Consider the following 23,751-nt stretch of genomic DNA (forward strand, 5'->3'; position numbering starts at 1 on the left):
TTTTAACTAAAAAAATCAATAATTTTAAATTATTTAAATAATTAATAAATCTTGTTTGTCTGCATCCCTTTCTGACTCTCTAAGAACACAATTAAAGCATTGGGAACTTCCTGCAAACCACAGAGAATTCTGAAAGACTTTCATTTTCACTCTCTGATACTGTGATATAAAATATAAAGAGGCCTCTTGTGTTCTTTCTTGGGTGATTTACTTTTGTTGATTGTAAGCCCCAAACAAAGGATTTCTAAATAATTCATATCTTTCTTTTCATAGTTTCAGATTAAAACAACATTATAGAGTCTTCATTGAGTGTAGTGGGTGACGAGCGTCATTTCCTATGACCGCCTTATGACAGTGTCAAACTCGGCACAGACTCAGACCAGCAACTGTCACCCTCCTGAAAGTCCAGGACAAATATAGCAGTCGGCCAGTTACATGCTCAATAGAAAACCCCCTCCACCATCCACAAAAACAGGAATATTACTGTACTTACTGTACTGTAAATTTGTCATGTGAAATTCATACTATACTGGAATGGACAGTTGGCATTGATTTAACCTGTTAAAGGGTTATATAGCATAATATAATATAATATAATATAATATAATATAATATAATATAATATAGCTAATATTAGTCATATATGTGGCATGGAATGAGGTAAATGTCTATGCACTAGTATTCAGTAATTTATGGCCTCTGATTCATTCATTCATTCATTCAGGTGTTTGAATGCCAGAATTTTGTCAGTTCAACATTAAAGAATATGTTGCAAGTTATAAAACAGCACACAGATTAATAATTATTATTTATTTATTTTTTATTTCTTTACCTGAAAATTGTTTCTTTGTTAGAAAAAAAACGAAAAAACAAGTTTCGTTACTATATATCTAGGCCCTTCTGTTGAATAATGAACGTCAGCTGTGTTTCACAAAAACACCAATTTGGGAGGGTGGCGCCTTTTATTTGGGAAGTTCCTAGGAGTTCCGGTCTATAGTGATGTATTAAAATTGTAGTGGGGCGCGAGCTCGTACTATCACGCGCAGAGTTCTCGCGTCGGGCTGTGGGAGGCTAGAGAACAACTGTGCGTTGCTTCTCCAGCGGATATAAAAGAAAACAGTCTGCTGCAAGGGCTCAATTAACTTCAGTCTGATTTACAAAAAAGGCAAAGTCAGAAGAAATTAAATGAGTAAATAAAAAGACACTAGTTAGTTGAAAAGCTGACGAGACCGACCCACCACGCTGGCAGTCCGCTGTAGCCTACTTGACACCGGACCGTTGGTTCATCCGAACCGCTGGATTACACTGCCTAAAACCAGCAAAGAACTGTTAGACCACCCTTAAAGTTTTATTTTCTTTAAGTAAGAAGGTTATTTCACATATTTTTGCAAGATGTTCAGCTGGGCGAACAAGGACGGAAAGAAAAAGGATCCCGAACTGTTTCAGACTGTTTCTGACGGGCTGAAGAGACTCTATCGGACCAAATTATTTCCATTGGAAGACACGTACCGCTTCCACGACTTCCACTCTCCGGCTCTGGAAGATGCTGATTTCGACAACAAGCCCATGGTACTTTTAGTGGGCCAGTACTCCACGGGGAAAACCACTTTTATTCGGCATCTCATGGAGCAGGATTTCCCCGGGATGCGCATAGGCCCCGAGCCGACCACCGATTCATTCATAGCGGTGATGCACGGCGATCAGGAGGGTCTCATCCCGGGCAATGCTTTAGTGGTTGACCCCAAGAAACCCTTCAGAAAACTCAATGCCTTTGGAAACGCCTTTCTTAACAGGTGAGATCTTCATTAATTTCTAATAAACTTTTTTTTCTTCGTTTTAAAAATAAACAAAACTTTCTTTGCAGTTTTTATCTCGGGCTTTCTTTGCTGAGGGTCGCAGCGGTTAGGGTGTTGTTTTCCGGATCTGTCAAGAGGTCGTCAAGTTTTGTGTTCATATGAGCTCAGGATTAGTTTTATAATGATGGAAACGTCAAAAACTTGTCATTAGGCCGGGTGAAGATGGTGTTCATGTTGTACTGAAAATCAAATCTCTTGTACTTTTTTAGGTTTAATTCTGCATACAGGAGTTACCAGCAAGTGCTTGTATTGCAAGGGTGGAGCTTTGAAAAACTGAATTCCTAGCAAGTTCACCCCCAGTTTTTTAGATAGACGTTTTGATTAAGTATATTACATGCATATTTGGAAGACTACAGCAAATCACATGTTCTCTGACCTGCAAACATGTCTGTAAGTTTTTGAAGACTATAATTTGCTTTATTATAATCCTCACAAACCTTTATTAGCATTCTAAATATAGTTGTTGTCACACCCAAAAATAGCCTTCAGGCATTTGAATCTCAGATCTAAGGTTTGAACCTTTACTGCATATCAACAAAACATTTGTTCATTTTATTCCAACTTTTGAAGATATTAAGGCCATATTTTGTGTGCATTAAACTTCTTGCTCATTAGTCTTTGGTTCCCCCTTCTGAGAGGAATGTCAGCTGACACTGGTTTTGACAGCTGCTGAGGCCTTTAGGGCTCTTTTTTAGCAAGCTCTTGGGGAATGGGGCCCTCCATAAGGAATGCCATGAAGAGAGAGGAGTTGGCGTTTACAATGGTGTATCAGTTCTGCTCACACTTGTCTTTTCAACATGACACATATGTCCGCTGTGGTGCATTTCAGGCTGATTTAGTTTGGGTGTGTCTTCTTCTAAGCACTAGTACCACACTTTTCCTTTGTGCTTGTTGTAGATATGAAGACTTCCAGAGCTTTACAAAACACTGCACTTAACTAGAACCTCATGCTGGTCAATGCTTGAACAAGAGGGATCATATGCACAGATCATATTCACACCCCAACAGGCCTGGGCTGGCAGAATGAAGCGTTTATTCTACAAAAAATTCCTTTTAAAGAAAATCTGGTGATGGTCCTCACTGCAGAACACAAGATCCAGGGGGCATCCAGATCCAACTCCTCCCACCTTACATATACCTAAACCTACCCATCTTCACCCCCTGATCCCTAAACCCACCCATCTCCACCCCTAAACCTACCCACCTCCACACCCAAACCTACCAATCTCCACCCCCTAGATGTGGATCCAACCACGCCCCCTGGATCTTGTGTTTTGCAGTGAGGGGCTACTGCTCCCTAAACTCACCTTGACGGTGTGTGTCATCTTAAGGTCAAATCAGGGTTTCTTGAGAAGCGCTGTGTTTTCTCATTGCAGCATGAATTGATCAGACATTTCTGTAGGTGCTGCCCTACTCGTTAAACACAGGATTTTAGTCGCATTTTAAAAGTCACACATTTTATCTGTGTGACTTTTTGGATAGGTTAGCAAAAGGTTAAAATAAGGGCAGACTCCGCTAAGTCACTGGACAGATAATCTGAGGAACTGACTCAGCAATTTCAGAACGTTCACTCTCAAAAGTGTCCCGTTTGCAAATCTCTGACTCCAGCTTCCTTTATATTATGCTGTTTATTGCTTATTAAGCATGATTTTCCCCTCCCAGCGTTTTCACTCTAACCTTGTGGGAAAGGTTCAAAGGTAGATTGAAGGTCACTGGTGAGGTATCAAGGGGGTGTGTCAGCGCGCCTTGTGACCAATGTAGAATTTTAGTAGGCTACATATTAACCCTGTTCCAGTAGTTAAATAATACATGGATGCCCCACCTTTGTGCCATCGTCCCCATTCTCCCTGCTACTCCTGACTGTGTAACTTGAGTATGCACTTTCTCCAATGCAGCTGCTTTCATCATTTTCCATAGGCTCTGGCCTGTAGTGAACCATATAGCTGATTGTAGATTCTCACCACTGTAGTATTTGTGAAACTGTTTTCCCAAGAGCAAAATTCAAATGTATGCACGTATGTAAGCCCTATATGGTGTTTTAACCTCTACTAGGCTAAAGATCAGTTTACGGTTATTGCTGTGGTTGTGGTGTACTGCAACAAACCGTACTCTGTTACTGCTGTCTATCTCGCCAAACAGGTTTCTTCTGGCATGTTTCTTTGTGTAGCCATTCAGATTTATGTGCTTGTCAGCTTGTTATCTGAATTTTCTGTACACAAAAGAGTCACTGAATTAAAAATGGCATTAACATGATTTTTTTAGAGGTGTACTTGGGACATAAAGTCCTGGAAAGATCTGGAATTTCAAATATTTCTTGAATAAACTACAGACAGGGAAAATGAGGTTGAGAAATTACTCTCCCTGAATATTACATCAGCAAAGGAAAAAATTATTTCTCTTCAAATTTGTTGTTGCTTTGGGGACCAGCCGTGTTCTGCAACACAGGCTAATCAGTTAGTGCTTATGTAATATGTAGTCCAGCTTTACTTTATTAGAAGTGTATGGAGAGAGTTTTACCCTTGCTAAATAAAAGTATAAATTTCTTTAAAAAAAAAATCAGACTTTTAAAAGGTTGTGTATAAATTTGCATTGCGCAGGAAGTAAATTTTACCTGCTGTAGGATGTTAGCAGAACATCTGAACCCTGACTTCAAAAGGTGAAGTGGTTGAAAACAGGCTAGTATTAATGTTAGACATCAGTTAACCTCCAAATGTTCTTTACTGTTCAGTTTTTGAAAATAAAAGTACATTTGTTCAGTTGAATATCTGGATACATGCAAGTAAGCATGTATCTGTTTTGGCCGTGAATACTAGGCTTTACACTTAAAAACATAAGCCAAAATGAAACAAACTGTCTTTGTCAACTGACAGCAGGTCTAATAATGAGTGGAATGCAAGGAGAAAGGAAATGTGGGATACGATTGGCAGTAGTGAATGTAGCAACATGGAAGGAATAAGTGATGGCACACTTTCTGGAAAAATTAAAGGGTGGGAGTAAGTAAAATACACAAGAGGGAACACAGTGGTAGGGGGTTTGAGGCTGAGGATTGTTTTTGTATGACTAAAATGTGCTGGTAATATAAAGACATGAAAATGATAGCATACGGGTTTGCACATAAATAAAGAACACATAGAAAGATAAGCTGCAAGCATTTGGTAATGGAAAAGCTGAGGTAAGAGCTGGAATGATAAGATTTGGCAAGTGAGAAGGGACATTTTTTTCCAATCAATTGCACTAAAAACATTACTGCAAGATCACTAGGCCCGATGGTGAAATGACTAATTGTTTCTAATGTCTGTCCATTTTCAATGTGTGATCCTCTTTTCACAGGTTTATATGTGCTCAGATGCCAAATCCAGTGTTGGACAGTATCAGCATCATAGACACTCCTGGAATCCTGTCTGGAGAGAAACAGCGGATCAGTAGAGGTCAGTGTTTTTTTTAATTTTTATTAATTTCCTCTTTCTATAATTGCCATCTTCACTTCTTTTACTATCCCCTGACTTTCCTTCCCGGAGTTACCACAACTATTAATACAAGCTCCATTTACATAGACAGCTGTGAGTGTAGCACTTGTCCCAGGCAAATGAAAAAGAGGTTAATTCAGTTAGCTTTTGCATTATAGGAGTCTTAAGAGGGAAGTATTTTTAGTTCTCCTGTTTACGTTAGAGCAAAACAAACCCATGCTCCTTCCATAGCCATTTTTCCTGTTGGAAGGAAGGGAAGTTGAAAACCTAATTAATCTATAGTAACAATGTGGACTGTCCATTCCCATCAGATACTATAATTTGGCCAGAATGATGGATTATCTGAGCCCTCACTGAAATGAAAATGACTCAAAAATGTCCAAAATGGTCAATTAATCCTATAGGCAGTGTATTTAATGGTTAATCGAGCACTACAGGAAATAAAGGTTCAGGATTTTTTTTTTAGCTTCCCTAGAAGTATACTTGACTAGTCTGGACCTGTTACATGCCCAAAAATTACAATGGAGCATGTTGGTATGTTGTTTATTCAAGAAAACTCTAAGAGAGCATTGTGTATGGAGGTAACCGGTGTCACGCTATGGACTTTTCCTGTGCTTGTCTATCTGCCATGGTGTGTTTGTGCGTGCGGGCCTTTCCTTGCCTTTCCCTGAAGACCATGTAAATGTGATCTGAGGGTGAGTGGCATCTACAGATAACAGTCTGACAAAGAGGGGGGACAGCTCAGGCCAGGAAACAGACCAAACAGAGAGGGTGCGGTAAAGATGGCTGTGTGAATGCTTCCATGTTCAAAGATTCAGTTATGTGTTATTGAGCATGTTCTGTCAGTGAATGTGAGTGAGTAGATGTATGTCGGCACACTTTGTTATCTTTCTTGGAGTGGCTGAAACCACAGTAACATCATGTAGCATCTTAATAATGCTTTTTAAAATATAATAATTGTTTATTTATTTCATGGTTCTGCTATTTTTTGTATGTCATTTTTTGTGCGAAACTATAGAAGTTTCATGTTTTTTGGACACATACCATGCTATTCTTTGAGTACGTTGGTGTACCATATAAATACCATGTACAAGATTATGATAATCATTCAATACCATGGTATGCATCACTGTAATATGGCACCGACATACTGTTTTTTTACTAGTTTTTTTGTATATGGGAGTGATCTGGTGAAGGTATACGTATAGGAGAATTGCCTGTGAACTCCATGAGGGATTGCAGACATGAGAATATGACATTAACCAGGTGTTCTAGAGCACTATTGCATTCCATACTGCACAGCTTTATCTCAAATGTTGATTATTTAGGTTTGCTTTCAAATGGACCGCACCCTATGGTCTCTGATAAGCAACTCTTCCCCCCCAGAGCTTGGCAGTGCCTCGGGTGGGTGTAAAAACATCATTAGTAGTGTATGGCGAAAATATTTCCAGGCTGACACATGACCATGTAAGCTTGTGTGAGGTCATAGTATCTGAGATGCAACCCATGTGCTGCACACTGAACTTGCCCCAGTGATTTGCACACGCTGTGTGAGAGTCATAATGGCTTAGACTCATTAAAAAGAGCAACAGAGGTAACAGTCTTTCGTCAGTGGCTGGGGTTACTCTCTTTTTGCTGCCCTTTCTGGGGTTACTCTCTTTTTGCTGCCCTTTGCCCTCTTCTTCACTCTGAGGCAGAATGAGAGTCATGAAGATTGATAGTGATGATGGTGATGGTTTAAGGCGAGGTGGCTGAGAGAATTCAGTGTTAAGACACAGAAAAGGGTCTCCCGATAGTCACCACAAAGATTCTATTGTATTAGGTGTAGGGCTGCACGATATATCGTTTCAGCATCGATATCGCGATGTGCGCATCCGCGATAGTCACATCGCAGGATGTGCGATGTTTAGTATACTGATCGTTATATTTATACTGATCGTTTTCTTTGCTCACAGACAGACACGGTGTCTACACCGGACGCGACAGCTGAGATACCCATTTTAAATACATTTAGTAGCAGAGCTACTGCACGTGATTTTCAGTGCTGGAAATCCGTTTATCCTTTGTTGAAACTTCCGCGTCGTCGCGGGGAGTGCAGGTCACAGTCGCTTAGCAACGGCAGACGCCACGAAAGCGCAAGCTCCGAGCGCTTTGGAAAGGAGAGAGCGGCGCGGCTGGTGTTTTCCACGTGTTTTTAGGTGCAACATGTGAACGTCCCCAAAGTCTGTCTACATCGGACGCGACAAAGCGACCATTGCATATCATTTGAACTTTGTGTCATTTTTATTGGTGTCCGAAACCATGGTGGACGTTCTTGAGTGCATTCATTCAATCCCACAATGCACCGCAAAAACGCTCAACAGCTAGAGAATACCCATAATGCACTGTGAGAGTCACGCACCAAATGAATTCCCGCATCTCGTCCAGAAGATGGCGCTCGCAGCTGAATAATCAATCCGTTCATATTACAAAGTGCTCATCCATGGCATACAGCATAATACAACACGAGTATAAATTCATTGTAAATTGATTATTAAATTGTTTAATTAGGGTTTGTACATATTTTCCGTGACAGAGTTCAAGACAAATCCTTTAATCTTACTACTGGAGCTGCTAGTTTGCCAGTTTCAAATGATTAATAAACAGCAAGCACCAACTATGCAAAAGCCGCAGTCCTTCCAGTGCACTCAGTGTCCAAATTCACTCACTCGTTTTCATTCACTCCTTCTAGTGAACTGAATTAGTGACCTAATGTAGGGAATAGTGAATGAATAGGGGGCGATTTCGGACACAGCCAGCATCACTGATTAAAATGGGTTCTATAGTATTTTGTCGCGTCGCACCATAAACGGTGAGAGCCACGCAGATGCACGTGAACACCGAATTCCGTTCACTTCCGTGTCTATTTGTGCCTGAAATACTGTGCTCTGCAAGTATCCTTGTAAATACAGATGTGTATGGCTTAGGTGAAGGGAAACAATTGAGAAAGAAAATGGATGTGTAACAGTATATTGGTTCACAGCAGTTTAGTGTTCCTGTTGCTTTCTGTGTCATGAATGTTAATCAAACAACAAAACACTAAGAAAACTCACTTTTGTAGCTTTAACAAAGATGTATTAGATTTAATTTATAGTGAAAACTATGCAGTGTTATTTTACATTTGATTACATTTTGATGACTGTTAGACTTACCTGAAAAATATAAAGCACTGCTTATTTCATTTGTATCTTTGTTCTGTTATTTATCTAAAATATCAAAATCATTGGCCCGATATGAAACATTATGCCGATATGCCTTGCTGATAAGAAGAATAGAGCTCACATGTGCTCAGGGTGTGCTAGCAATAAGATCACGTCAGCAGTGTGGTCATCCTTGAAGCAAACATTTGCCTGAAAGATTCACTGTTTTGGATCGCCGCATTTCATCTGAGAATGCAAGTACAGAATTACGCGTCCAGTGTGAGATAGAGTCAACAGTCACTAATGCGTGCAGCAGCAGCAACAACAGCCTCCCCCGACTCCTAATGCCCGTCCGGTAAGACCTTTTTATTTACTTAGGGGGCGCTGTTGGCCTACTTGTAATAAAATGAAAGTAAAATACACAAATGACATTAAAGGATTAGTTCACTTCCAGAATAAAAATTTCCTGATAATTTACTCACCCCATGTCATCCGAGATGTTCCATGTCTTTCTTCAGTCGCAAAGAAATTAAGGTTTTTGAGGAAAACGTTCCATCATTTTTCTCCGTATAATGGACTTCAATGGGAACCAACAGGCTGAAGGTCCAAATTGCAGTTTCAGTGCAGCTTCAAAGGGCTCTACACAATCCCAGCCGAGGAATAAGGGTCTTCTCTACGGAAATGATCCCACAAATGCTAGTCGTGCACTAGCTAGACTTCACGCATTACGTAATCACGTTGGAAAGGTCACGCGTGACGTAGGTGGAAGCACCGACCCAGCGTTTACAAAGCAAGCATGCAAAGAAAGTCAAAAGACCTTTACAAAAAAAAGGTAAAACAACGATGTCGGTCGATTTTGAAGTTGGAGGAGAAAATGCGATTGGAGTTTTTTGCCCTACCCTACCTTTCTGAACCGGAGTACACAGACGAAGAGCTAACTGCGCATGACCTTTCCAACGGGATTATGTAATACGTAAAGACGCACATGTGCAAGCAGAGCTAGAGCAAGATGAGCATTTGTGGTTAAAAAGTATATAAATGTTTATTTTTTTTTTAAGAAAATGACCAATGGTTAGGCTAGATAAGACCCTTATTCCTCGGCTGGGATCATGTAGAACCCTTTGAAGGCGCACTGAAACCGCAATTTGGACCTTCAACCGTTTTGGTAACTGTTGAAGTCCACTATATGGACAAAAATCCTGGGATGTTTTCCTCAAAAACCTTAATTTCTTTTCGACTGAAGAAAGACATCAACATCTTGGATGACACGGGGGTGAGTAAATTATCAGGAAATTTTAATTTGAAAGTGATCTAATCCTTTAAGATAGTTGTGTTTCTGAATAAATAAAGCAATAGCTGATGTGATAAAATCACGAGTCTGTTTTGTTTTTTAAAGGTCAGAAGCTATAGCTTACATGAATAAAAATCACAAACATGACCCTTGTAAATGAAATAATTATATATATATATAATTTATTAATGTGTAATATATTTTATGAAAATAATATATATTATGAAAACTTAAATATAAGGAAATCTTTAGCTTTTTAGACCATCTACAAATGTTAAATCTACAAATAATATGGCAACATAAAAATATATTTTTTAGAATCTCTGCACTGGAGAGACTTTTTTTTTTTTGTTTCCAACAAAAGGAAATATATCAGTATCGACTATCAGCCAAAATTAGTTGGAAAAATATTGACATATCGGACATTGGCAAAATTCCAATATTGTGCATCCCTAGCTTTTACTTAAAAATAAATTCCCAAAAATGGTCTCAAGTTATGAGTGATTTCAATCTTTCACTTTCACTCTGAGTGAAAATTAGTACAAAAGCACCAGAGATTTTTAGTACAAAAGTATGTCAGTTTTAGTACAAAAATTGTTTCAGAATATCTTAAGTCAAAATGTGCTCTACTAAGTTGACTGGCCTGTTAAAAGGTTAAATAATTAAAGTTATGATTGAACTATAAAAAAATTCAAACAAGAACTAGTCATGCATAACATATTCACAATTAAATGCATACTTTTCCGTTGTTTGGGTTATTTCCCGTTATAACAATTGTTTCTTCATCCATAATAGCTATTCACAAAGCTTGTGGTACGAATGGAAAGTATGTTTCTTCACAAGATGCATTTATTTAAAGATTCCGGCTCTATTGTGTTCAAAGCTTCCTCTTTACCAGTGTTACAGTAATTGAATGCTGTTGGAGGGCAATGTGAGGAAAGTCCTGCTACTGTCATTATCTAAACATGGAAAATGTGAGTATTTGACACTCATGTCAAGTACATGGGAAGAAAAAGCATTGAACTGGCAAGAAAACACACACATACAATCATTCACACATCCGGGTCATGGATCGTAGTGTGGCGTGTAGCCAAGGGTCAATTGGATGAGTGAATAAAACCCTAACAGCAGTAAGTTTAGGAGGAATTCTGCGTCTGTCTGAAAATGATGGGAATGATTGGTTATGTAACTGATCTGATCAACATGGATTTTCAGCTGGGAATGACAGCTATTTGGTTGTCTAGCCACAGTCATGCTGTTCTTTGGAAGTGGATGAGCATGCTTGCTATTTTAATTCAGTCCTTTTCTCTCTCTGTATTTGATTTTCTACATTTTGTACTCTCTTTCTTATATTATCTCCTCCCACTTCATTCTTCACAGCAGTGTGATCTCCATATTGTGGTTCTGGACTCCTGCTCTGACTTTAGAACAGATCAGTGAATCACAGAGGACTGCTTCCAAGTCACAAACTGTATAATAAAATGATTTTATATTTGTGTGTGTGTGTGTGTGTGTTATGTTTTTAACCTGCAGTCTCACAGGTTCTGTCATTGTCCCTCTAAAAATGTCCTGCTCATTCGTAAAATTGTGAGGTCAGTAAATAATCTTCCAAAGTCTGCTGACTTCATATCCGTTCTCCTTCCTCCTGACCTCAGTTAGCCTTTACAAGCAGTTAACAACAAGGAACTTCAAAATGAATGTTCATATATCTGCTTTAAATCAGGTTGATACTGGGCTATTCCCAAACCACTTATGTGTTTGTTTTTTCCTTCCTTATATTATATTTTCTGATCTTGTTTTATCTGGGCTAGATATGGTTTTGATGAAATTATCATTTTCTTTTCTTTTTATCGGTTTCATTTGATTGAAAGATAGCATTCATATTCCTATAACTGATAACAATTATGACCATCAACATAAACTCTTAATCTTTTTCTTTTTCTTTTAATTTGTTAATCTAGATTCACAAATTCCATTGTGATTCCTTTGTGTGCACAATGTTGCTCTGTGTCCTTGTCTTAAACTGGGTGGTGTTCCACAGGGCTCTATTCTAGTACCTCTCCTTTTTACAGTACACCGTGTCTGCATTAAATCTTCATAGCTGAGTAGCCTTGGCTGGGTGTTGAATTTCCTCACTGATAGCATCCCATAATGCTTTACTGTATAGACTTAGGTTACTTATTATAGCACTCTTTTTTTCCATCTGAAATCGCGAATTTTCAAAGGTGGAAAAAAGGAAAGAATGGCATGTGACATGGAGATCAGTGGGTTTAAAGACTTTTTGTCAAATTCAGGTCATCATATCTATGCTGGATCAGGATCGAGGGGAAAAAAACTAAGATCAGTTATCACAAAGACAGTTGTTGGGTTAATAGTTAACTGAAATTAATGCACCACCAGTGCAGTGGTCCTAAGTCTGGAGTCTGTACTGTCAAGTGTCAAATGTATGACATGTATTACAAAGACACTTTTGAGGGGTATTTAAATGTTTTTATTATTATTATTAAATGTTAAGATTAAACTGCAAGAAATGTCCATGTCAGAGGCTCAGAGCTGTAAGGAAATTTCAGTTTATAGTAATTCATCTGGTGTGAAACAGCTGTACAGCCGATGTCTGCTAAGCAACATTCACAACTGTTTCACAAACAGCTGCTGCTTATTAATGAATATGTTATGAGCAAACCTTTTTGCAGAGATGCTACAGGACAGGGACTCCCATTACAAAACACTAAAACCTCTCAGTTATTTATTGGCATCAGCATTAGATTATAAATTGTTTTAGGGTCTTGAGGTACAGATTCCACTGTTAACCTTTACTGAAACCTTGTTAAATTATCTATGCATGCTTCAATATTTCATAATGTGTTTGTGTAATGTGTGAGGGATTGTGGGTCAATGTCTGGATTTGATCTTAGCAGGGTGGAGGCAATACTAAAGATTAGCCTTTGTTCTAAATGACAGATCTCCATACTGAGCCAAAGGTTTTTTTTCTTTTGGACATTTGGTCCAACCTTTAGACTAGCATGAACCCAAATGTATATCTATGGCGGTTGGTACGATCTTTGTTTTGGCTGTAAACTTTAAGTCCCAGCCTTGTTTTAACCGTACATAATATGCTCACAACCGACATGTTTGTAGATAGGTGGTGTGATTTCTGTTTTCCAAACAGTTATATTTACTTATCTGAACAGAGTTTCCTGCATGGACGGTCAGTCATTTAGTCTGTCTTCATTCATTCATTCATCTGTGCTTTGTTGTTTGTTCATTCATTTGCTTTAGTTTGTTTGTTCATGAATTGAATAAATGAATGATGCAACTTTGTTAGTAACCGTATTAAATTAGTCTTGATAAAATTGTCCTGATATTAGCAATGTTGTGATTTAATTTTCTTTTATTAATTGCAGCATTTGGAGCCCACTTGCACAGATTTTAGTGCTAGAACAAATACAATTACTGTGGCATGCTTATGCAAAAGGATATCCCATAGTTTAGACAAGGATATGTTTTTTGGAAAGTATTAGAAGGAAAACAAGCAAAGAATTGGAAAAGCCATATCATAATATCGAAAAATAAAGTAAAATACCTTTCATATGAGCTACCTCCGCTGTCACAGTCTTTACCAGCCATATTGATATATGTGTGTGTGTGTGTATATATATATATATATATATACACACACACACACACAATCATCATTTGTGTCTGCTCTGAATATAGTTAAGACGACTTTATCACTCAGAAACTCCCAGAGAAAATAGATCCTATTGTGAAAGAATACTGATTTATATGCATAAAGAAGCTTTTAATAAGCATTCTTTTATTGTTTATATACCCACACAGCAAATTCATAACTGCTGGGGAAAAGAAAAATGCATTTTTAGGTAGATACACCAAATAAGTTCAGGTCTTGTAAGTATGAGTACAGTGTATTTGCTTTTCTTTAATTTTGTTAAATTACATTTCAGTTTTTTCTTGTTAAATTATTTTAGGGCAGATTAAATATTATATTATGGATTATAACATCATATATTATAATTCAGTAGGCCTGCTTCATCAGTATTGCCATCAGTGTTGTGATGGATAACAGTCGATAAAGGACAGCACTGAATCTGTGAAGTCATGCCCATGTTGGATTCAGATCCAGATTTCACATCCTGCTGACGTTGACACAACTGTTGTGAGCTGGGATTCAGTCTTTCCTGTCTTCCACACATGCTCTACACAATCCAAACATAAATTGGTAACTTCTGTCTCAGTAAGCAAGAGAGTTGGGCCGGAAATCCTGGCTTTAGTATGTGTATTATTGCATATACTGTAGATAAATCTCTGAAGATTAAACCTTTGCCCTCAAGATCTCATAAGCAGCTTTTTGGCAAGTGAGCTGAATTTGTGGAGTCTAGCAATATTTATGCTGGCCCTTGTTGTAAAATGGGCATGCAGCTTGTGCATTTGGCTTCTTGAAAACGTTAAAATACTTAAGAGAAAATATAGCATTTTTGGGGGAGTACACACACTTTCCATTACCACATTCATTTCATATTCCAGCATCTTAAAATTATTTTTGACTCATCGTCGTCATCTTGACTACTGTCAAAACATTTGACTCGGATTTCCATTGTTCCCTGTGATCCTTTAAAACATTATGCAAGAAAATATCCAAACATGGGAGAGGAAGGAGTGTCTGTGGGACAATTTATTCTCTTTCCTGTTTGTCAGCGTGAGTGGACGTGATATCAGTTCGGCTGTAGTGAACTAGACGGCTCTTCATCTGACTTTTATTTTTTATTTTTCTCATGTGAAAGGCCAGCTGTACTCCACCCTCATGAGCCAATTGCCTTGTCATGCAAGAGGACTGAAGAGAAGGAGATGGGTTCTGTTACGTGAAGGGTTTCCTTTGACAGGAAAACCACATTTTATGCTGTATTGTGTGAGTTTACTTGTTTGTGGATTTCTGCTTGTTTGTGTCAAGTTGGTGCTGTGGAGTGATGTGGGCCAAATCAGGAAGTTCTAGGGTTACATAGCTGTTGTACTGCCCTTTATCTGGGTAGAAAGAGAAGTGTTGGGTTGCGCTTTATCAGAGAGGCTCACATACACAAGTTCCTTTTGCTGTAAATAAACTGAATAACTATTTGTTAAGTGAATTAAACTATTCATTAATGTGAAAAAACTCCCCATTAAAACTCTTATCTCTGTTTCAGGTTATGACTTTGCTGCAGTGCTCGAATGGTTTGCTGAACGTGTGGACCGCATCATTCTTCTCTTTGACGCACACAAGTTGGACATCTCAGATGAGTTCTCCGAGGTGATCCGAGCTCTGAAAAACCATGAGGACAAGATACGGGTGGTGCTCAACAAAGCTGATCAGATCGGTACCCAACAGCTCATGAGGGTTTATGGTGCCCTCATGTGGTCACTTGGTAAAATTGTCAACACCCCAGAGGTCATCAGAGTCTACATCGGCTCTTTCTGGGCTCAGCCTCTCCTGGTTCCAGATAACAGGAAACTGTTTGAGGCAGAGGAACAAGACCTTTTCCGTGACATCCAGGGACTTCCACGAAATGCAGCGCTGCGCAAGCTGAATGACCTTATCAAACGGGCCCGTCTAGCCAAAGTAAGAAATGAAACCTTTTATAGTTAGTTAGTTTTACAGTAATGTAGGGAGTGTTGTCTGGACATGTGCGTGTGCGCGCGGGCGTGTGTGTGAGAGAAAGAGAGAGAGAGAGAGAGAGCACGTGTGTGTGTGAGAGAGAGAGAGAGAGACAGGGTCACATCACAGTGGAGTCAGCTGTCTTAACCGTTGCTTTCAGATGAGTTCTCCGAGGTGATCCGAGCTCTGAAAAACCATGAGGACAAGATACGGGTGGTGCTCAACAAAGCTGATCAGATCGGTACACAACAGCTCATGAGGGTTTATGGTGCCCTCATGTGGTCACTTGGTAAAATTGTCAACACCCCAGAGGTCATCAGAGTCTACATCGGCTCTTTCTGGGCTCAGCCTCTCCTGGTTCCAGATAACAGGAAACTGTTTGAGGCAGAGGAGCAAGACCTTTTCCGTGACATCCAGGGACTTCCACGAAATGCAGCGCTGCGCAAGCTGAATGACCTTATCAAACGAGCCCGTCTAGCCAAAGTAAGAAATGAAACCTTTTATAGTTAGTTAGTTTTACAGTAATGTAGGGAGTGTTGTCTGGACACATACTTAAAATTGAAAGTACTTTAAGGTTTTTGATTAGATAAGTAATCTGGTGTATGCAGCCCTCATGTGATCACTTAAAGGGGTCATATGATGCGATTTCAAGTTTTCCTTTCTCTTTGGAGTGTAACAAGCTGATTGTGCATAGATAAGATCCCTGAAGTTGCAAAGACTAAAGTCTCAAAACCAAAGATATATTCTTTATCAAAGTTAAGACTCTGCCACGCCCCCCTAAAACGGCTCATTCTAACACGCCCCCACATATCTACCCCACTATGTGGAAATATTTGCATAATGCACCCAAATGTGCACGCAAAGAAAGAAGGCATGGTTTCAGTAACCGCAGTTAGTGTTGAAACAGCATGTCAGGGAGACGCTGTGTGTTTCAGTGCGAAAGCAAAAGTCATATGACCCCTTTAAAAAAAATGTAATCACCCCAGACACAATCCAAGTTTATTGACTCTTCTTCCTGCTCAGCCTCTTCCTTTTTAAATTAAATTTTTATAGATGTATATAGATTTTTTTAGGTTTCTTTTAGGCTTTTTAAAATGTAATTTATTCCTTGGATGACAAAGGTGAATTTTCAGCAGCCAGTACTTCAGTCTTCACTGTCACATGATCCTTTAGAAATCATTCTAATATGCTGATTTGGTGCTCAAGAAAAATTTCTTCTTATTATGAATGTTACCATTGTTTTTTCTGCATAATAACTTAATATTATTATCATTCAAGTCCCTGCAATTTTACAGATTGACAGATTGCTCATATACAGTATCCATATAGCACAGATTTATTATAAATATTATATGTTATGACAAAGCAGTTTTCTCTAACTCTAGGTTCATGCCTATATCATCAGTGCTTTGAAGAAAGAAATGCCAAATGTTTTTGGGAAGGAGAATAAGAAAAAGGAGCTCATTGCTAACCTGGGTGACATTTATGCAAGGATTGAAAAAGAACATCAGATCTCCCCTGGTGATTTCCCTAAACTCAGTAAAATGCAGGTATGGAAATAGTCCCATCTCTCCCAGAAAATGATTTTAATATATAATTTTTGTTAGGAGTTTCAAAGTATAATACCATAATAAAATATAATATAATCTTAAAGTTTTAAGAGTGGTAAATGTTTCTTAACAATATAGCCCCTCATTTTATGTGGTGATTTGTTTTATTTTAGTTATCAAAAAGTTTGTTTCAAAAATATTATCACACAACTTTTTTTTTTGTCCTCATTATTAGGAAGTCCTCGCTGGCCAAGATTTCGCTAAGTTTCAGGGACTGAAGCCCAAGCTGCTGGAAACAGTGGAGGATATGCTGGCCAATGATATTGCCAAACTCATGACCCTCGTTCGGCAGGAGGAGGCTGCCATGCCCAGCCAGGCTGTCCAGGGTGGTGCCTTTGATGGCACCATGAATGGACCCTTCGGGCATGGCTATGGAGAGGGTGCTAGTGAAGGCATTGATGAGCTGGAGTGGATAGTGGCAAGAGACAAACCAACTTACGATGAGATCTTCTACACCCTGTCACCTGTCAACGGGAAGGTCTAATTTTTGTTGTTTCAAAGTATAATACCATAATAAAATATAATATAATCTTAAAGTTTTAAGAGTGGTAAATGTTTCTTAACAATATAGCCCCTCATTTTATGTGGTGATTTGTTTTATTTTAGTTATCAAAAATAGTTTGTTTCAAAAATATGATCACACAACTTTTTTTTTTGTCCTCATTATTAGGAAGTCCTCGCTGGCCAAGATTTCACTAAGTTTCAGGGACTGAAGCCCAAGCTGCTGGAAACAGTGGAGGATATGCTGGCCAATGATATTGCCAAACTCATGACCCTCGTTCGGCAGGAGGAGGCTGCCATGCCCAGCCAGGCTGTCCAGGGTGGTGCCTTTGATGGCACCATGAATGGACCCTTCGGGCATGGCTATGGAGAGGGTGCTAGTGAAGGCATTGATGAGCTGGAGTGGATAGTGGCAAGAGACAAACCAACTTACGATGAGATCTTCTACACCCTGTCACCTGTCAACGGGAAGGTCTCTGGTGCCATGGCCAAGAAAGAGATGGTCAAATCCAAGCTGCCTAACAATGTTCTAGGAAAGATCTGGAAGCTTGCTGACGTGGATCAGGATGGGTACCTGGACGACGAAGAGTTCGCCCTAGCTAACCACCTCATCAAGGTCAAACTGGAAGGTCATGAGTTACCTGCTGATCTTCCTGATCACCTTGTGCCACCTTCTAAACGAGGACAGTAAACAATTTGGGAAAATAAATATTATCATTGAGCCAATCGTTGTAGAGGTTATGGATATGGGAGGATGGGGGGAGGGTCTGGAAGTATAAAAATATATAAACAGAATTTGATATAATTAAACAATATGCATTAGCTGTGGGAATAGTGCCACATAACTTTTAATTTATCCATCACTACAGTTTGTCATTCTCACTATTATTATTTTCTTTGTTCCTCTTAGACCAGTAGTTAGCAACATAATCAAAACAAAAAATATTAATAAATTAGACCGCATCCTGTTATCGTATTTTTCAAATGCTTGATGTAGGCAAATTCTGTTTAAGCAAGTATGATGGCATGCTGGCAAGGAGTTCATTATGACCAAACTACAGGCTGTATTAGAAAGAGGTATTTAATTGTTCCATATCTTGCACTGATGCTGCTTCATACTTAAAGTCATGCAAGGAGAAATGGTTCTACATTAGCTTTGCCGATGGATCCATATTATCTGGATCCTGGGCACACCAGAGCTTTGAACTCTGTTAAACAATGTTGTAGTTCACGATTTGTCCAATTTTGGTTTTACCATTTGGACTTGTCAATTTGATCTTCATCTTTTTTTATCACTATGAACGCAAAACAGTGCTGCATTCTTGTATTGTTTGTTCACTGATGTTGTGTTGTCAACTGTGATGGTTCAGAAGTTTTTTTGTATGAATTATAACTTCAAAAGGAAGTGTCTATGACAAGATATTCAACAGACAGAGACTCCAGTTGTATGATAGGAGTCAGTTGTAGCACCACTCACATTGGTTTCTGTTCTTGAGTGCCTCTCTTTGCTACAGTGTCAAAAGCTTCTCTATAAGCGTCACTCCTGTATAAATATTGTTCATATGTATATTTTTTTGGTCTAGTTTGCAATAAAAAATGACCACAAACTGCATTTCCCTCTTATTTTTCTATACAGAGTATTTTAGTAAGAGTTATTAATAGCTATTGATTACTTTTTAAATCTCTATAAATACTGTTCATATGTATATTTTTTTGGTCTAGTTTGCAATAAAAAATGACCACAAACTGCATTTCCCTCTTTTTCTATACAGAGTATTTTAGTAAGAGTTATTAATAGCTATTGATTACTTTTTAAAATAAGTAATACTCCTCATAAAATGATTTTAAATGGAAACAAATCATTAAACTATGTGAAATGTCTGTCCTGAATACTGGTACAGTGTCTTCATATCCTCATGTGGTTATGCTGAGTGTGTTTGCATGATACCTGTTTTATGCACCTATTAAAAGCTAAGCAGGGGCTGTGCCAGATCTGGGCTTATGAAGGTGGAAAATAATCAGAATTAGCTTTATTCGCCAAGTGTGTGCAAACACACGAAGAATTTGTTGTGGTTTTTTTAAGAAGCTATGATAATAATGAAGTATTTCGCTGAAAAGCATCAAAATAGTTACTTCAAAGTCATTTAAAGGAAGGAGGCACAGTTGAGATTCTCAAAAGACTGTTTAAAGATGAATACTAGAATAAATGATGGTAAGGAGCTCATGAGACTCCCTAGCATTAGCGAGGAAAAATAAGAGGTTAAGATTAGATTTTGCTTTAAAGTGATCAGTGCTTCTAAATTATTCATTCAATATGCGTCGATGTGAGGAGAAACTCTGCCGCTTTTGGAGCATGTGTACGCAAGAGGGCGTGAAAACCCCTCAAAGTTCCCCGGCTGATACCTCCGGAAATCACGTGTGCCGATTCCAGCCACAATCCACCTGCGCGAGCGAGCTAGTGGACTTCTGATGCTACGCGAGACTGGCGAAAGAAGAGTGAGCGTTAAACATTACAAGTCGGGGGAAAAAGTTGTTTTTATACCCACACCGGTTACTAAATTGTGGCTTAAAAGCAGAGCAATGGATTTCAGTACGTCCTGCCTGTGTTTCATCAATGTTATTCTCCTCGCAGGTAAGTTTGAATTTGTATTTTTTTTCCCGGAGGGCTGCGGGCTAAGTTATGCTTGCTCGCGCGCTACCTTTCCTCAAAAGTTTATTTTATTTTTTTAAATACTTTTTTTTGTTTGTTTTGTTTTCATTCAGCTTTTAGATTTGTGTTTTATCAGAATTTTATAATATTCCCATTTCAGCTGTAGTTTCAACCAAATTGGCGAAAGTAGTCAGTAAAAAAAAAAAAAGGTCACTAATTTAGAAACCTAGATTTTAAAATCTTACTACGGCGATATTTAGAAACAACTAAATTAAATATTACTAGTTGATAGAACAAAAATGTTAATAAATACCCTAATTTTAAATAGATTAATTTATTTAGAATTATTTATAAAATAATGTCATATATATCAAGCAGAATAGGAAAACAGTACATTTACACAATAAATATAATTATGGTATAACGGTACTTTATACACATCTCAAATAGATGTTACATCTGTGTTATACGTACACGTTTGAAGAGTTAAATTTGTGTTTTTATTTTAAATTCGTGACTTCTTCAATTTAACGACGCCTTAACGACGCCTTGTTAACAGGAACCCAGTCCGCGAAGCGCAGTTTAAATAGCGGTTTATTTTCATGATGTTTATAAAGTCTTGTTTTATGCTGCTGTTGAACCAGATGTGTTATTTGAACATGTTTAAAGGTCACATGGAATTATTAATTTTCTAAATACGTTTCTTGAATATTGTTGTTAGTTGGCGGTGCACAATAGGCTTAACCGTCTTAAAGCCATCAAGAGGGGCTTCTTTCAGGCTGCCATCTGGCAATGAAAACTCCACTTGCACCCCCCTTCTCAAGAAGACTCCTCTGGATGTCTGAAACTGAGGTTGCTTGTTATCAAGTCTACATATAAGACCTGATATTGACTGATCCCTTGGTTGAGAAGACAAACAAAAGCACACTAGGTTTAGCAGTGGACTTGTTTCTAGTTAACATTGATTTTCTATGAGAAGCACATTCTTTTTAGTAGTTAGGCACTTCTGGTTGTTGACCGACTAGTTGTCGGTTCGTGAGAGGAAGGGAATGAGGATAACGCAAGCATTAACACAGAAACTAAACCACCCACTCCATTTTATTTCTCTTGAGTAACAACTGATACTGTTTGTGCAGTTTTGGTCAAAGGTTACCTGTGTTCTTTAGATAGAGATTCAGATTGCGTAGCATACAGGCCAGCACAAGGAAAAAATAAAAGTGAGAAAGAGTGGCATGGATAGGGCAATGACTTTCCGGGCTACTGGTTACTGATAAACTAGAGTCTAACAATAACAAGCTTTGTGCACACACTGCTTTTGTTTTTAAGTCATATATGGAATGTGTGCAAGATTGGTTGTGGTGTTTAATCTGAGCTATAAAACATAATGCATTTTCCCATTTCCATGGAATACATTCAGGTATGTTTTAGAAGGCTTGTGTGTGACATTTATTCCTCCATGGTGTTAACCTGTCAGACTCATTGCCATCACAACAGAATGGCGAGTTTGACATTTGTGTGCTCTGTGTCCTTCTCAGTAGATGGGGATGTTGTTTTTGGTGCCGGCTACATGTATATTTCTCATTCATGGTGTCATTCTGTCACAACACAGATTATTCATAAAGGGAAATGGGGGATGTGAAGACATGGCCTTTTCACAAGTGTAATATTACAGATGTCATTTGTTATAATATATCATTTTATATAATATTCTATCTATAGCATATAAGTAATTTTAGTAACTGGAACGTATTGGTGTAAAAAAACTCCAATAGTTCTCTGTATACACCTTATTTTTCCCATAAGAGCGGGTGCGGCCATTTGTAAATTTAATGTGCGAGGCTTCCTAGCTGTACAAAACAGCTCATTTTGCTGCTTGATATTGCAAACTAGTGTATCTTACCATGTTATTTTAATGTATTATCTCAATTACGAACACACTGGTTTGTAGTGCAAACCGTTTTACCATTTACTGCACTTTGATATTCTTCTCGTTATTTCCCTACAGCAGTTAATGAACCGGAAGTCTCGCACATTCACAGAAAACGGCTTACTTCCGCATTGAAAAATAAGGTGGATCGAGTGCAACAGTTGGGTTCTGGAAGTAAAAATCCCACTCATTTTCTCCATAGGGGAATTGATTTTTAATGATAACTTATAAACCATTAAAGAAAGACCTTATGTGAGCTTCAAGATTGTTAGCTGATGCTCAATGCCTTTGTTAAAGCCAGCAGTCTGCATTATTTCTAGGGGTGTCCCCGACTAAGGATTTTCATAGTCGAATCATATGTTTTGGGGGCGGGGCAAAATACATTACCAAGAGTCAAGTCAGACATTCGACAGTCATAATTACGTTAACACGCAGGAAAAATGTGTAACAGATGCCTCGCAGATACAAACGGGGTAAATAATGTTTTATGTTTTGATTAAAAGATAGTTAACATTAAACGTTAGCAAAACCCTAAGAATTCACAAAATTTCTAGTGCTCTCATTATAACGTTATGTATATGACAGTAGTTATTAATGTTCTACATTTCTGTTTTGAGCTGCGAGCGCTGAAGATGACCAGTAGAATGAAGCAGCGGGTTTTTAATCAATGGGATTTAACTCATCATTTATCTCATATATAATACGCTTCGTTATTTATACAACATAACGTTAATATTACGACTTACAGGCTATCTGCACAGAATGCATGAACGTGTCTGAACTCTGAATGAACTCCTTTTGTGGACGCGTTCTGAACGCAACAACGTGCAGAAACACGGCAACTAAACTCAAAAAATTTAGTTTAGTTTTATTTAAAAGCGTTTTATTATAATAGGGTTCTCATTATAATGTTATGTATTTGACAGTCCCAGTCATAGTTATTAATATTCTACATTGTTGTTTGTCCTGCTCTCGCTGCGCGCTGAAGAGATAATCACCGTAGTACTACAATGAAGCGCTTTACTGCAGCGTAACTCAACCAAATGCATCTTATATGATATAAATATTATATACATGATATAGCCTATATAAACCGGCTGAAATGTTTTGAAATCACTTACCCTACCTGATCGAACAAATCCAGTCTTTCACTCTGGCTGTGTCAATTTGAGTCTTGTTAAAGTTTTAAATCCTTGCCGCCAAGATGCTTCTCTGTAGGTCACGGATTATGGAAAGTGAAACTTAAATCTATAGGGGTGGTTGGATTTATTCACACACGTTAAAATATTTATTTGAAGCTTTTTTCTTTTCAGATTCTTATTTACAGCATTATTTTAATAGGCTGTATATTAACTTATTGGGAGAAAACCGGTAGTTCTATGTGAAATCAATCAGATGAGCACCCCCATATATCCAAATTGGCATGATCATAACACCCCGCGAATATTCGACTGAGATTGGTAGGTGAATCAGGCTCCTCCTATCGAAGCATCGAATCTTCGACTATTGGGGGTCACCCCTAATTATTTCAATGTTTTTATATATATATATATATATATATATATATATATATATATATAATTATGTTTATGTTTTTAAACTTTTAAAAAATTATTTTTTTAT

General features: G+C 38.2%; 2 protein-coding genes across 4 annotated transcripts in view; both read left to right on the forward strand.

Annotated features, from left to right (window-relative positions):
- Positions 1–986: 986 nt before the first annotated feature.
- On the forward strand, positions 987–18,915 carry LOC107718765 (EH domain-containing protein 1-like). Of its 3 annotated transcripts, XM_016525989.1 has the most exons (7): positions 987–1,793; positions 5,187–5,284; positions 14,992–15,095; positions 15,615–15,923; positions 16,826–16,990; positions 17,226–17,528; positions 18,024–18,915. In XM_016525989.1, exons 1-7 carry the CDS (start codon positions 1,393–1,395, stop codon positions 18,240–18,242), a joined length of 1,599 nt encoding a protein of 532 aa, XP_016381475.1. In that variant the 5' UTR covers positions 987–1,392; the 3' UTR covers positions 18,243–18,915. The 3 variants fall into 3 exon arrangements, with proteins under 3 accessions (XP_016381475.1, XP_016381476.1, XP_016381477.1); XM_016525990.1 differs by lacking the exon at positions 15,615–15,923 and having other exon boundaries at positions 14,992–15,404; XM_016525991.1 differs by lacking the exons at positions 15,615–15,923; positions 17,226–17,528 and having other exon boundaries at positions 14,992–15,404; positions 17,721–18,915.
- A 1,055-nt stretch (positions 18,916–19,970) lies between these two features.
- The window catches only part of LOC107718766 (coxsackievirus and adenovirus receptor homolog), a 48,710-nt gene continuing 44,929 nt past the window's right edge, over positions 19,971–23,751 (forward strand). Inside the window, exon 1 of the mRNA XM_016525993.1 lies at positions 19,971–20,183. Within this exon, the coding sequence (XP_016381479.1) occupies positions 20,021–20,183 (163 nt within the window). The 5' untranslated portion in view covers positions 19,971–20,020. The remainder of the gene's footprint in view (positions 20,184–23,751) is intronic.

Source organism: Sinocyclocheilus rhinocerous, unplaced genomic scaffold (assembly GCF_001515625.1).
Source record: "Sinocyclocheilus rhinocerous isolate Xijiao unplaced genomic scaffold, SAMN03320098_v1.1 scaffold1655, whole genome shotgun sequence".
NCBI lineage: Eukaryota > Metazoa > Chordata > Actinopteri > Cypriniformes > Cyprinidae > Sinocyclocheilus > Sinocyclocheilus rhinocerous.

What these genes read in the sequence shown, in the direction of transcription:
- LOC107718765 (XM_016525990.1), top strand. Translation starts at nt 1,393, where the DNA reads ATGTTCAGCTGGGCGAACAAGGACGGAAAGAAAAAGGATCCCGAACTG. An exon ending in GAAACAGCGGATCAGTAGAG is followed by an intron (nt 5,285 to 14,991) that starts GTCAGTGTTTTT and finishes TCTCTGTTTCAG; the next exon opens with GTTATGACTTTGCTGCAGTG. An exon ending in TGTCACCTGTCAACGGGAAG is followed by an intron (nt 17,529 to 18,023) that starts GTCTAATTTTTG and finishes GTCAACGGGAAG; the next exon opens with GTCTCTGGTGCCATGGCCAA.